The 13879-nt window shown below is 39.2% G+C and overlaps 1 protein-coding gene across 2 annotated transcripts in view; it reads left to right on the top strand.

The window, feature by feature from the left end:
• MCAM (melanoma cell adhesion molecule) overlaps positions 1-13879 on the top strand; it is a 137469-nt gene that overhangs the window by 81065 nt on the left and 42525 nt on the right. For both annotated transcript variants that reach the window (XM_073656631.1, XM_073656630.1), the window contains exons 4-7: positions 4245-4312; positions 8352-8439; positions 11145-11324; positions 11441-11562. In XM_073656631.1, the coding sequence (XP_073512732.1) occupies positions 4245-4312; positions 8352-8439; positions 11145-11324; positions 11441-11562 (458 nt within the window). The remainder of the gene's footprint in view (positions 1-4244; positions 4313-8351; positions 8440-11144; positions 11325-11440; positions 11563-13879) is intronic.

The raw sequence follows: 13879 nt of genomic DNA, 5'->3' as shown, positions 1-13879 counted from the left end.
CCTCATACTGTACGTCTATATGGACGGGAATATAATGAAGTCACACCTCTTGGAAAATGAGAGGAAAAAACAAAAATGTAAATTGGCCAGACGCAGAAGGCCTCATTCAAAAATGAGTTGTTTTTCTTGCCCGTAAAAAGATAAACGCTTTTCATCAGTGTTTTGGATCGGAGTTTCATCAGTGTTTTGGATCGGAGTTTCATCAGTGTTTGGTCAGGGTCAGTTTTTGCCAGCAGTGGATGATCATTGATTTTCACAGACCCATAGGCTTGTATGGGAAATTTTGACCTATGACTCCGATCAAAATCAGACATGGCTCCATGATTTTTTGCGGATAGCATAGACTATAATGGGTACCTGTTTTATCCATGACGTGACAAACATAGGTGAAAGCGGAGTTCTGAATGAGGCCTAAAATCTATGCTAGATCAGAATAAAATGTATAAAACATGGAAGACATCCCTTTTACTTCACTGTTCCATCCAAGTTTTATTCTTTTTTCATTGATCCATACTGAAGAGTTAATGGATAAATAAAAGTCCAGACGGTTTCACCTCCTTCGGTTTTTAGAAACGGCTGAGATTAAAGCAGATGCCACAAAAAATGGATGGAGGAAAAGGGTCCGTTTTACATGGACGTAGAAGTAGGCATAAATGTGTGAATCTAGTCTAAAGCTGCAGAATGTTTTATTCTCGTGTCATCCATATTGCATTCGTGTTTCATCCGTTTTTTTTCGCATCTATTTTTTTTCACTAAAACAGGTACTGAACTTTTTTATCCATTGATGCCTAACAATGAATGAATCAAAAAAGGACGAAACTCAGATGAAAAACTGAAGCGCAAAGTCTGTCTTCTGTGTTTCATCCATTTTACACGGATGCCCATAGACTTTAATGGCCGAGTCAGAGCCGCAAAACAGATGGGAATAGGACATGTTCTCAGCATCATGGACCAGAGACACAGATCCGTTTTTAAAACTGATGTGTATGTGGATCAATGAAACTCTATGGGTTAGTGTGCTATTCTAGAATAAAACGGGCAGCACCAGGACATGTCACACGGACGTGTGAATATAGCCTCAGATAGTGACCGGCTTTCACTCGAATAGCAATGCAAAGTATATGTGTAAATGTTCCAGTGGCTTACTAAGGGCTCACTCACACCAGCGTATAAGTCGGACAAGTGCGATCCGATATTTTTATCAGACAGCACCAATGTTATTCAATGGGACAGTGCTGATGATCGATTCTTTTTACTGACAGGGAAAAAAAATCGCAGCATGCTGTGATTTCACTCCGAAATTGGATGGGTGCGAGAAAAAAATCACATGCCATACGAACTATCAGTATGACATTTGATTTTTCTGGATACATTGAAATTCTGTAACACAGGACCTGTAAATGGTCATGTAAATGATTAATAGCTGCAGTGCTGAGTAAAAAAGCTGATTGCACATGGATGACAAGTGAGAAAAAATCGTACCACTTTTCTGGATGAAAATAGGACCGATTTTTGTATATCCTCATGTGAGAAAGATTCTCACTTCATTTTTAGGAATATCATTATCTAGAATTCCTGGCAATATTAAGACTTCTCTCGAAGGAAACTACGACCACTATTATGTTTCCAGCAGACCTTGTTTTGGCGCTGAGCATCAACCCAGAGTCATCAGTCACACTGTGACATAATAAAGGCTGATACCACACTCCTGAGAAGATGAAGCCAAGTTAATAAACCCATAAAATCCCATTCATGTCCCTGCAATATTAGCAGCCGACACCGAGCATAAACTGGAATAATCAGCTTACAGATCACTGAGCTTCAGGGAAAGACCAAGATGATTAAACTTCTGGTGATTGAAATACAGAGCAGTGCCCTCCACATCAGTCACCGCTACATCTAGAGGATGTGTCGCCTAGCAGACTGTACACATTGGATCCTTGACACATTTTTACTATTTGGGCCATTGTTTTGCAGCACAATATTGTACAAACATCCTAATTAGTCAGGAAACATTTTCTCCATTGTGTTGCCATTCCTTGCACCCTGTTTGCATCAGTGGTGGCACTTAGATTTGTAGAATCAGATATCATGAATGTTTGATATTAAGGCCTTCATACACATTAGACTGTAGTCAGGCAAACCTGCTGATATTGGTGGGATCAGCCACCAATCTAATGCCTGTGAGTCCTGCCAACTCTCCCCCTATAAATGATGTCGGGGAGAGAAGGATCCAGCCATTGGGAATTCAATGGATCCAGCTGTGCTGTTCTGAGTTCTGAGATAAATCTCTCATAGAAAACACAGGAGCTCGGCCAAGCAGAGTGCATCTGTGTATGGGTGAATGAGGAGAGATAGCGGTCACCACAACGATCATTCACCCAACAGCTATCTAATGGGTAAGGGGTCTTTGGGTCTTGAGTTTTGCTTTCTTGTTTAAAACAATAGTAGAATTAAGGAGCTAAAGTATGTCTCCTACAGCAGCTAAATCCAAGAATTAATAGTAAAAAAAAAGGATAACCAATGGTGCTGCTGATTTATGAAGAAGTGAAGATAGGCAGAAAGGGAAGTAACAGGCTATTTATACAGGCCACGCTTTTCGTCAAAGACCATTGCCTTCCTCAGGCCAAATTACAGTAACATTAGGAATCATTATACTATTATATAAACGATAAGTCAAGAAAAGGAAAAGACATCATAGGGTTGGGTCAAAGATCATGACATCACAGAAAAATAAATACATTTATATATATTAAAAAACATTAGGTTGGATTAGAACCAAGGATTTTATGTAAAAAGGTAGTGATGTTACCCCAGAGCCACTCTGCCAGATCTTATAGCTATGCTTCATTCCTTTGTTACTGTAATTTGTCCTGAGGAAGGCCTCGGTCCAGTGCCAAAACGTGTAGCTTGTTTTACCCTGAATAAACCTGTTTCTTCCATTTTTACCTATCTTTACATCTTTATAAATCAACAGTGCCATTGCTTTTTGATTTTTAACTATTTATTCTACAATCGCCATTTGTCATGATGGACCAATATTTTGGATCAATCAGCAACTGACTTTTCAGACTTTGGAATTGAAACAGCATTGTGCCTGGTAGTAGCACAACCTTATTGGTGAGCACACTACCTTACTGCCTTACGCCTTTGATGGTTTTGCTATTATCATTCATTTGATAAAAATATCTGCACTATGAAGTACCCTGTGTTTTTGTTTCAGAATTAGACTTTTTTTTTTTAACAGGAATATGTTGTTAAAAATCTATCAGATTGAAAATAAGAAAAGTCAGGTATTTGGTTGAATAGGGAAAAAATGCTAATTTATATGGCAAGCCTAAAAGTGTAACTCCTTCTACCTACTAATAAAGCAGAAGTTTGAGAGACAGATTGCTTTTGGCTATTATATTTATTCAACTTACAATGATTCTAGGTTTTCTTTACCTATTTGGAGTGGCCATTTTTGCCAAATTAGGAAGTACAGCAGCCATATTGGCTGTCACTTTTCCATTAGCTTCACAGAAGCCCGGTAGAACCTACATTTTAGCATTGGTAGAACCTACCTATAAACCCCCATCACTACTAACCCATAGCAGCTATGGGCTCTGCCTCTATGACACATGACATGTGTCACTGGTTGACTGGTTTCAATACTCTGATTTACTAACATTTTTAATCAAAATCCTTTGTAAATAGTGACATCAATATTATACCCAATATATTATATATATATTATTGGTGGGTGAAGTAGTACCAGCTTAACAGTAACCCAAAAAATCAAATATCACAAGAACTTTGTTAGTGCTGATTGACTAAAAAATGGAATAGACAATGCTGATGTGAAAAGAGAAAAAGTTCCCGGGTCAGGGCAAACTGACTTCTTGGCATCCAACACATGGGAGTGCATATGCTGCTAGTAGGGGCGTAGCATGTGGGCTCCAAAGCAAAATCTCCAACAGGACCCCAACTATCATGGATACTTAATAGAATTGGTCTTCTTATATTTGTCAGAAGAACCTTTTGGGTCATCCTAGGCTCCAGGGTTGTGGTGCGGCTGCAACCCCTGCATCCACCATACACCTGACCTTCCTCGCCATTACTCAACCTTTAAACATACCCTAAAAAGTAAAATTTACAAAATAATGGTCCACACATAGTATGTGAATTCCTCAGTGACCAGATATGGAGTTAAGAAATGTGACTGACTAAAGTACATTTCTAATTGTGGTTCTTTCATAACACAGAGGCTCCTGATGAACCAGAAATCACAATGGAAGAAAGTGGAATTCAAATATCAGATGAGGCCATTCAGGTAAATGAAAATTCTGCATGAAAAATGTCACAAATTGTTAAAATGTAGGCCTCATTCAGACATCTGTCTTTATTCATGTACGCTAAAGAAATAGTCTGAGTGTCATCAGCGTTCTGGATTTGAGATTCATCAGTGTTTTGTCCACACGACAGTTTTTACCATCAGTTTCATCAGTGATTTTCACGTATGGAAAAATAAAGAAATAAATGACAAAGCTTCTCCTATACATTACATTGTTGATAACAAACAACACACGGATTGTACACTGATGCCATCCGTGTGCTGTATGTGTTTTTCACGGACCAATAAAATGTAACTGGTACTTTTTTATCTATACTCTGGTAAGAAACAGACATGTCTCCGTGATTTTTGCACAGACGAAAACGGATATGTGAACAGCCCCATAGACTATAATGGCTATGCGTTCTATCCACGAAAATCGTGAAAACAACATACAGTACAGACCAAAAGTTTGGACACATCTTCTCATTTAAAGATTTTTCTGCATTTTCATGACTTTGAAAATTGTACATTCACACTGAAGGCATCAAAACTAAGAATTAACACATGTGGAATTATATACTTAACAAAAAAGTGTGAAACAACTGAAAATATGTCTTATATTCTAGGTTCTTCAAAGTAGCCACCTTTTGCTTTGATGACTGCTTTGCACACTCTTGGCATTTTCTTGATGAGCTTCAAGAGGTAGTCACCAGAAATGGTCTTCCAACAATCTTGAAGGAGTTCCCAGAGAAGCTTAGCACTTGTTGGCCCTTTTGCCGTCACTCTGCGGTCCAGCTCACCCCAAACCATCTCGATTGGGTTCAGGTCCAGTGACTGTGGAGGCCAGGTCATCTGGCGTAGCACCCCATCACTCTCCTTCTTTGTCAAATAGCTCTTACACAGCCTGGAGGTGTGTTTGGGGTCATTCTCCTGTTGAAAAATAAATGATGGTCCAACTAAACGAAACCGGATGGAATAGCATGCCGCTTCAAGATGCTGTGGTAGCCATGCTGGTTCAAAAGGCCTTCAATTTTGAATAAATCCCCAACAGTTTGACCAGCAAAGCACCCCCACACCATCACACCTCCTCATTCATGCTTCACGGTGGGAACCTGGCATGTAGAGTCCATCCGTTCACCTTTTCGGCGTCGCCCAAAGACACTGTGGTTGGAACCAAAGATCTCAAATTTGGACTCATCAGACCAAAGCACAGATTTCCACTGGTCTAATGTCCTTTCCTTGTGTTCTTTAGCCCAAACAAGTCTCTTTTGCTTGTTGCCTGTCCTTAGCAGTGGTTTCCTAGCAGCTATTTTACCATGAAGGCCTGTTGCACAAAGTCTCCTCTTACCAGTTGTTGAAGAGATGTGTCTGCTGCTAGAACTCTGTGTGGTATTGACCTGGTCTCTAATCTGAGCTGCTGTTAACATGGGATTTCTGAGGCTGGTGACTCGGATAAACTTATCCTCAGAAGCAGAGGTGACTCTTGGTCTTCCTTTCCTGGGGCGGTCCTCATGTGAGACAGTTTCTTTGTAGCGCTTGATGGTTTTTGCAACTGCACTTGGGGACACTTTCAAAGTTTTCCCAATTTTTCAGACTGACTGACCTTCATTTCTTAAAGCAATGATGGCCACTCGTTTTTCTTTACTTAGCTGCTTTTTTCTTGCCATAATACAAATTCTAACACTCTATTCAGTAGGACTATCAGCTGTGTATCCACCTGACTTCTGCACAACACAACTGATGGTCCCAACCCCATTTATAAGGCAAGAAATCCCACTTATTAAACCTGACAGGGCACACCTGTGAAGTGAAAACCATTTCCAGTTACTACCTCTTGAAGCTCATCAAGAGAATGCCAAGAGTGTGCAAAGCAGTCATCAAAGCAAAAGGTGGCTACATTGAAGAACCTAGAATATAAGACATATTTTCAGTTGTTTCACACTATTTTGTTAAGTATATAATTCCACATGTGTTAATTCATAGTTTTGATGCCTTCAGAGTGAATGTACAATTTTCATAGTCATGAAAATACAGAAAAATCTTTAAATGAGAAGGTGTGTCCAAACTTTTGGTCTGTATTGTATATTGCTGAATGAGGCCTCAAATGAAGATTTTACTGAGCCATTTCATCCATGCTGACCTGGAAACATGTCTGCCTTCATTGTTGCCGGAGTATAGGGATTCCTGATACTTTCAGCTGATTCATTATTTGTGACTTTTTCAAAAGTTGCAAAATTTGTTCCAAATGTACTTCACACCCCACTTAGAGTGATTTTATGTACGCCAGATATTTTGTGCCATTTTGAAAAACGTGCACCTTTTTGCACTAAACAGTTGCAAAAAAAGGTACAAGACAAAAATAATGAGCGTTTTTTACTTTGCCAAAAATTCATGAATCGCGTGCCCTATTCTAAAGAATTTTGTGCAAAAGTCAGGAAAAAATGCCACAAGATAAAAAAGAAAAGTGACTTAAAAAAATGCAAATGATGAATCGGGCCATAATGTTTATTATAGAACATCTATCTTACCAAGTAGAGATGGGCAGAACAATTGGGTCCATTGATCAGGGGAGTAGACTCTGGCCGTTGGATGGGAGGCTCTCGAATCTCTTACCTTCCATGATCCCCAGTGTGGCTTTTGTATAGCTGGCCTGGCACCACATTATCATTGCAGTGTGATGCACAGATGATTTTGTGCCAGCCGGGCACATCAAAAGTCATGCCGGTGATCCCAGAAGGAAAGAGATTTGCAAGCCTTCCGTCTAGTGGCCAGAGACTACTGACCTGGCCTTGGACCAGAGACCCGCTAATTGATTCGGGCATCTCTAATAGTAAGATAGTAAAAATGTTGTTTTATCCTGAATTGTTCATTCAGACAAAGGCAGGACCACTAGGAGGTATCCATGAGGCAGTAAATATCTTCCACAGACTATAATAAAGAGTGATAGTATATGCAGCTTCTCCTCCGCTTTGATCAGAGACTAGGTACATCAGTTCTCAGGAATGTTGGGCATTCCCCAACCATCAGACCTTTATGACTTATCTTGTGGAAATACCATGAAAGTCATGTTCCACAAAATCCCCTTTAAGCTTTATTTTTAGTTTTATTTTTTTTTTCACTTTTGTGGATTTCGGCATGGATTAGCAGTAAAATCCACGTGCTACATGCAATGAAAAGAGGAAAATCCAAAGAAAAAATTGACTCTGCTCTCCATAAGTCTTTATTGACATGGCCGCAGCAGTGATGCGTAGCAGGTTTATGCGTTGTACCTAGGCATGACTACTGAGCCCTGTGATTGGCTGCAGTGGCCACATGATTTAGAGGTGATGTGACCACTGCAGCCATGTGAACAAAGACTGACAGGAAGCAGCAAAGAGACAGAACTGATGCTACAGTCAGTAAGTAAGGCTGATTTTGTTGTTCTAACCCAGACAGATAGTGTGAGGGGAGGGGCAGTACAGCAGATGTGATAGTGTTATAAGAAGAATAGATCTGATAGAAGGGTTTATAATGTTGCACAGCTAAACTCAGTTGTACTGCCCCCCCACACTGTTATAAGAAGAAGAGATCTGATAGAAGGGTTTATAATGTTGCACAGCTAAACTCAGTTGTACTGCTCCTCCCCCCCCACACTGTCTGTACCTTATCTGAAAGGTGTTAGTCATCTGTTCTATACTCCCAGCACTTTCTAATCGTGCAGGAGGTTAGACCAGGAGATGAGGCTGTCACTGTATGTCACATACCAAGCAACCTGCTCTAAGATATGCTTATAATTGGGCAACATAATACAAGGGGAAGAAGTACATGCCCCCAGTATAAAATAACTGGTAACACTCACTTAGACTTAATGAAAAGTAACTCATTAGGTGCCAAATACTTTGATTGTTAATATCTCTGCAGATGAGAGGCAAAAAAAAAACAAACATACATTTTATTCTGCTCCGCAGCCACTATTATATTGGGTGTCAGTTCAACATGGAAAATTTGGTGAAAGTTCCTCTTCAATTGATTTTTTTACATATTTCTTTTATTGCAGATTGGAACATGTGAAAGTAATAATGGCTTTCCCACACCCAATATCACTTGGTATAAGAATAACACCCCACTGAGAAGTGGAAAGGACGGTAAGCAAAAATGGGCAAAATAGAACACTGAATTATTATTTAGTACTTTGTTTACTACTTTTAGTGATTAGCTATTCAATGTGGGATCTATAAAACAATAGACCCCCTTTAAGATGATGTTCAAAATATCTTAGTATATTTTGCATTCAGATTGGAAAATTTGCTCTTTACCGGAACACACGTGCATGAACCAGTCCTGATGAGCAATCATACAATGGAAGGAAAAGGTAATAGGATCCATCTCTTCATTTAGAGAGTTAAAATCCTTCAGCCTTTATTGCAAACGTCTTGTAAGATCCATAACAGGCATACAATACAGCCATAACCGGCTCAGGGTACTATATATCCCATCTAAATATATGGCTGTTACGATTAAGAATGTTCGAAATGCCTTAGCAGTAATGTCTATGTCTGTATAGATCTTTAAAGATGTTTGCAATAATGGTTGGCGAGTTAGGATACAGCACATAGAATTCTTCATTCTCCTCCTATCAAAGTAAACACACTGCCTTATCGGGGAGGGTCACTATAAAAATCTTTACTTTTCAAGTCGCTTCCTTCATTCTCCAGAAAAACTGTAAAAAATATATAAAAAATAAATAAAATTGATATGACCCCACTTTCTCCAGGAGTAAAACAAACTAACATATTTGGTATTGCTGCATCTGTTAAGGTCCGGTCCAATAAATTAAGTCCTTCACAAAGCGCCAAAAACAGAAATGCCAGAACTGTATTTTTTTGGTCACCATGCCATCTTAAGAAATGCAATAAAAAGTGAATAAAACATCATATGTACCCAAAAATTGTATCAATAAAAATGTCAGCTCACCATGCAAAAAACAAGCCCTAACACATCTCCATCAATAGAAAAAATGAAAAAATTATGGATCTCGGAAAATGGCGCCACAAATTTTATATATATTTTTTTTAGCTTTTGATTTTTTTTTCTCAGCAGTTGATAAAAAAAATATACACAAGTTTGGCATGGCTCTATTCAGACTGACCTGAATAATCATGATGCCAGGTCATTTTTACTATATAATGAATGCCGGAAACAAACTACCCCCCTCCTCTCAAAAAAAATAAGTGAAAAAAATGGAGGAATTGCGTTTATTCACTGCACTCCAGTTTTTTATTTTCACCTCGGTTAGCATGAATCCTAGAATCGGTGCTGCCAGCTGTCATCAGTGACACTGTCCACGTGCCAGTATCACATTGCAGCCACTGACAAAATGTTTTTGCACTATGATCCTAAACTTCATTATCTTTTATCTTTTTTGCAAAAACCCAAAAGGGGAGGGGATGAGTGATGTCAGACACATGTAGCAGATCCTGCCCACATTTACTGCAGCTGTAATGCGAGCTACCATTACAGTTGTGTTTCATGTTAAAATATAAGCAGCTGCTCCCACTAGTGTTTAAAGGTTGAAAATATCAAAACATGTTTGACATTTTTCACATTCTATACCATTAAAAAGGAAATTTTTAAGTTAAAACATTTAATACCCTACATTTTTTTAATCATTTAACTTTTTTTGATGATATATTCTTTCCTTTGTTTCTTCTGTCTGTTTGTTCTGGAGGTACTGGTTCTCCTTGGGAAACCTACCGTATTGCCTGTAAGGCCACGGCCCCACTATCAGTATTTGGTCTGTATTTTTTCTCAGGAGTGGGAGCCAAAACCAGGAGTGGGTGATAAATGCAGAATTGGTGACTTGTTTCTATTATACCTTTTCTCTGATTGTTCCTCACCTGGTTTTGGCTCCCACTCCTGAGAAAAAATACTGACCAAATACTGATAGTGGGGCCGTGGCTTAAGACTTTCTATACCAATATATAACCAATACATGGAAGGCATTCACCCATTTGTAGAAAATGTTTTCAGATTGCTAATTCAGTAATTAGTATATAACATATATAATCATAATTATTAAAGAGGATCTTTCCCCAGTGTGAGCATGGTAAACTGGCCACATCATGGAATAGTGGCTGCAGAGTTGAATAAAAGTTTTTATTTTTAAATTTCTCCTCTCTGTTGCGGAGTTATGAGCTTGTAAAGTTTAGATTATAATTTATGTCATAGTTCAACTGGGTGTTAACAGAGATTTATCTCTGGGGGAAGTGTACTTCTTCACCTGCATGAGGTTGACCAATCATAAGCAAACAGTGTAAAATACAGCAATACAGGGGAAAAAAGAACACACCATACTCTCCTCATTGATCTCATCTCTGCAGCTACTGTGTAAAGGTACAGCTGAGCTGAGTTATGTAGCATTACAAACACTTCCAGATCTCATCTCACAGTCGTTCTTTTCTCTTTATGTTGCTGCCTGCTTATGATTGATCCACCTCATGCAGGTGAAGAAGTGCACAACCCCCCAGAGACAAGTCTCTGGTAACACCCATTTGAAATATAACATAAATTATAACCTAAACTTTACAAGATAATATCTCCGCAACAGAGAAAAGAAATTAAAAATAAAACGACATGATGCGAACAGGTTAACATGCTGAAGATGGATGAACTTTAAACTAAAGTAGTTTTTTCACTTGCCTTAGGACCTACTAACAGCTGATCATTGGTAATGTAAGATATTGGATTCCTATTGATCTGATCTTGATGAACTATCCTCAACAACCTTGTAGAGGAAACCATATCAACGTTACATTTTGTATTAAACCCTTGTTTCTTCTCATCTTTACAGGTGTGGTGGTCACATCTCAGGTCATAGTGAAGTCCAATGGACTTATTACAGTCAGGAGTATTCTCTCTTCTCCTGTGGATAAATCCGATGTTTTCTCTTGGTTTTACTGCGATGTTTCTTATCACCTTCCAAAGGGTATTCATATGCTGGAGTCAGAGAGAAAAAACATCACTGTAGATTGTAAGTAATAATATACCACTTCATATGTATTTGATGCATTTTCTCACATTGCAGTTATGACATATTCCAAATGTATAATCTTGATATTGATTACCACAATACATTGATTCTTTCAGACCCAAACACTAAAGTAAATCTGTTTGTGAAGAGCCTGTCAGAGATGATAAAGGAAGGAGATATAGTCGAGCTGATATGTAAGGGCGATGGGAACCCACAACCCCAGATTTCACTGCATAGGGTAAGCTATCTTAGCATCTTCTCCCTTCTTTCACCATGAGGCATGAAATTTCAGAATCCTTTTTAATAATTTATACAGGACGTAGGGATTTGCTCGCTTTAAGCAGCTGGTAGCGTTCACACATGTACGTTGTTCCATGTTCAAACAGGGAGGTTTATTCAAATGCATAAACTTCCAGCAGAATGGAAAACAGAGAGCCTTTCTCCAGCATAAAGGAACAAAATAAACAGTCCATATACAGGCACATGTGGGATCGTCCTGTCAGATAAATGTCCAGCTGTCTCTCAAGTCCTGTCAGAGAACCTAGCACCAAGAGGTCTCTTTACCTCCCGACACAGACTCAAATCTCTCACCCATGCGGCAATCCTGGCACTTCCCCTGGCTCAGTTTGGTCAGCAACAAACTGAACTCTGCAGCTCCCAGCAGAATCCACACACTGCTCTGTTCCCCGCAGCACACTGAACACCAAGTGAACCTATTTCCTGGTTCTAGACAAAACTAGGCAGGTGCCTCTAATCAAGCCCTGCAGAGCTGGGATGTAACACTACCCTACCTGGCTTTGCTACAAGGAATAGAACTGTTTCATTCTGACTCTCAAAAAAAATGTAACCATTGATTTTGGGAAAGTATCACTTAATGTACCTTACTAGTTGTGCCCTGACAGGTTTGTTTTTGCTCATAATATAATAATTCTGGAGCATCTCTCCTTATAACTCTTCAATATTTCACTCCTCTGTTGTTCATATTGGAAATGAATGAATTGGAAGTGAGTGTCACCAATTTGAGGTGTCTCTACACACTATTACACTTTGCAATCAGTGCTGACAGTGATAGAATAATTAAAGACAAGCCCATTTAATAATATAATGATAGTTTTTATTTATATAGCGCCAACAAATTCCGCAGCACTTTACAATTAAGTAGGGAAATGTACAGACAATACAAACAATACAATGTAACACATTTCAACAATTACAGGAGGAGTGAGGGCCCTGATCGCAAGCTTACAATCTATATCGAAATAGGGGGACACAATAGGTGGAACATGGTCATCAGCCAGTATCTGTCTAAGTGCATCGTGTGTTATTTGGTGCATGTAGGATGTGGAGACAGATGAATAGGCAGGAGCAGATTAACATTAAGATTTAGGAGGGAATAGGGGAGATTTAGGTTAGTGAGTTGAGGTGATAGGCTTGTCTAAACAGATGTGTTTTTAAAGCACGTTTAAAAACATGGGGGCTAGATATTAGTCGGATAGTTTGGGGCAGTGCATTCCAGAAAACTGGCGCAACATGAGAGATGTCTTGGAGACGGAGGTGTGAGGTTCGGATTAAGGGGGATGTTAGTCTTAGATCAGTTGCAGAACAGAGGGCACAGGAAGGGTGATAGACAGAAATGAGGGATGAGATATAGAACTGTGGAGAGCTTTGTGGGTGAGAGAGATGAGTTTGTATTGTATTCTGGGGTGAATGGGTAACCAGTGCAATGACTGGCACAGGGTAGAGACGTCGGTGAAGCTGCTTGATAGAAATACGACCCTGGCTGCTGCATTCAGAAGGGATTGGTGAGGAGACAGTTTGTTTAGAGGGAGACCTATTAGAAGAGAGTTGCAATAGTCCAGATGAGAGTGAATGAGAGCGACAGTGAGAGTTTCTGCAGTATCAAAGGTGAGAAAAGGTCGGATTCTGGAGATGTTTTTAAGGTGCAGGTGGCATGAGCGAGTGAGTGATTGAATATGGGGAATAAAGGAAAGTTGTGTGTCAAATATGACTCCAAGACAGCGAGCTTATGGTGGCACCATCCAAGAAAATTGCAAAGTCAAGTATAGGTAGGTTAGTAGATGGAGGAAACTCAAGGAGTTCAGTTTTGGAGAGATTCAGTTTCAGATAGTGGGAGGACATGATTTTAGTGACAGCGGACAGACAATCACTGGTATTTTGTATTAGAGTGGGGGTGATGTCAGGTGAAGAGGTGTATAGTTGGGTGCATTTGACAGGGGGTGGGAGAGAATTGTAACCCCCAGTTTTTAATCTATTATATATATTTCCAGAAGGAATAACTCAACAGAAAAAATAGAAGAAAGGATGCTACAGAATTGTTATTTCATGGGGAGGCATGTTAAAGGGGATGTCCCACGATCAAAAGTATATATTAATAAATATATCTTGGAATATTAAGTAGTTTTACAATTGGATGTGCTTAAAAAATGTTCCTGTGCTGAAATAAGCTTTTAAAGATGTGCTTACTGTATTATGTGTATTTGGCTGTACCTGATCATGTAGAGATGCTGCAGCTGTTTATATGTGGTTGTGCATAA

This window comes from Phyllobates terribilis, unplaced genomic scaffold (assembly GCF_046119375.1).
Source record: "Phyllobates terribilis strain yellow unplaced genomic scaffold, ASM4611937v1 Scaffold_12__6_contigs__length_324123572, whole genome shotgun sequence".
Classification (NCBI taxonomy): Eukaryota; Metazoa; Chordata; class Amphibia; order Anura; family Dendrobatidae; genus Phyllobates; species Phyllobates terribilis.
This window is presented reverse-complemented; position numbering and strand designations above follow the sequence as displayed.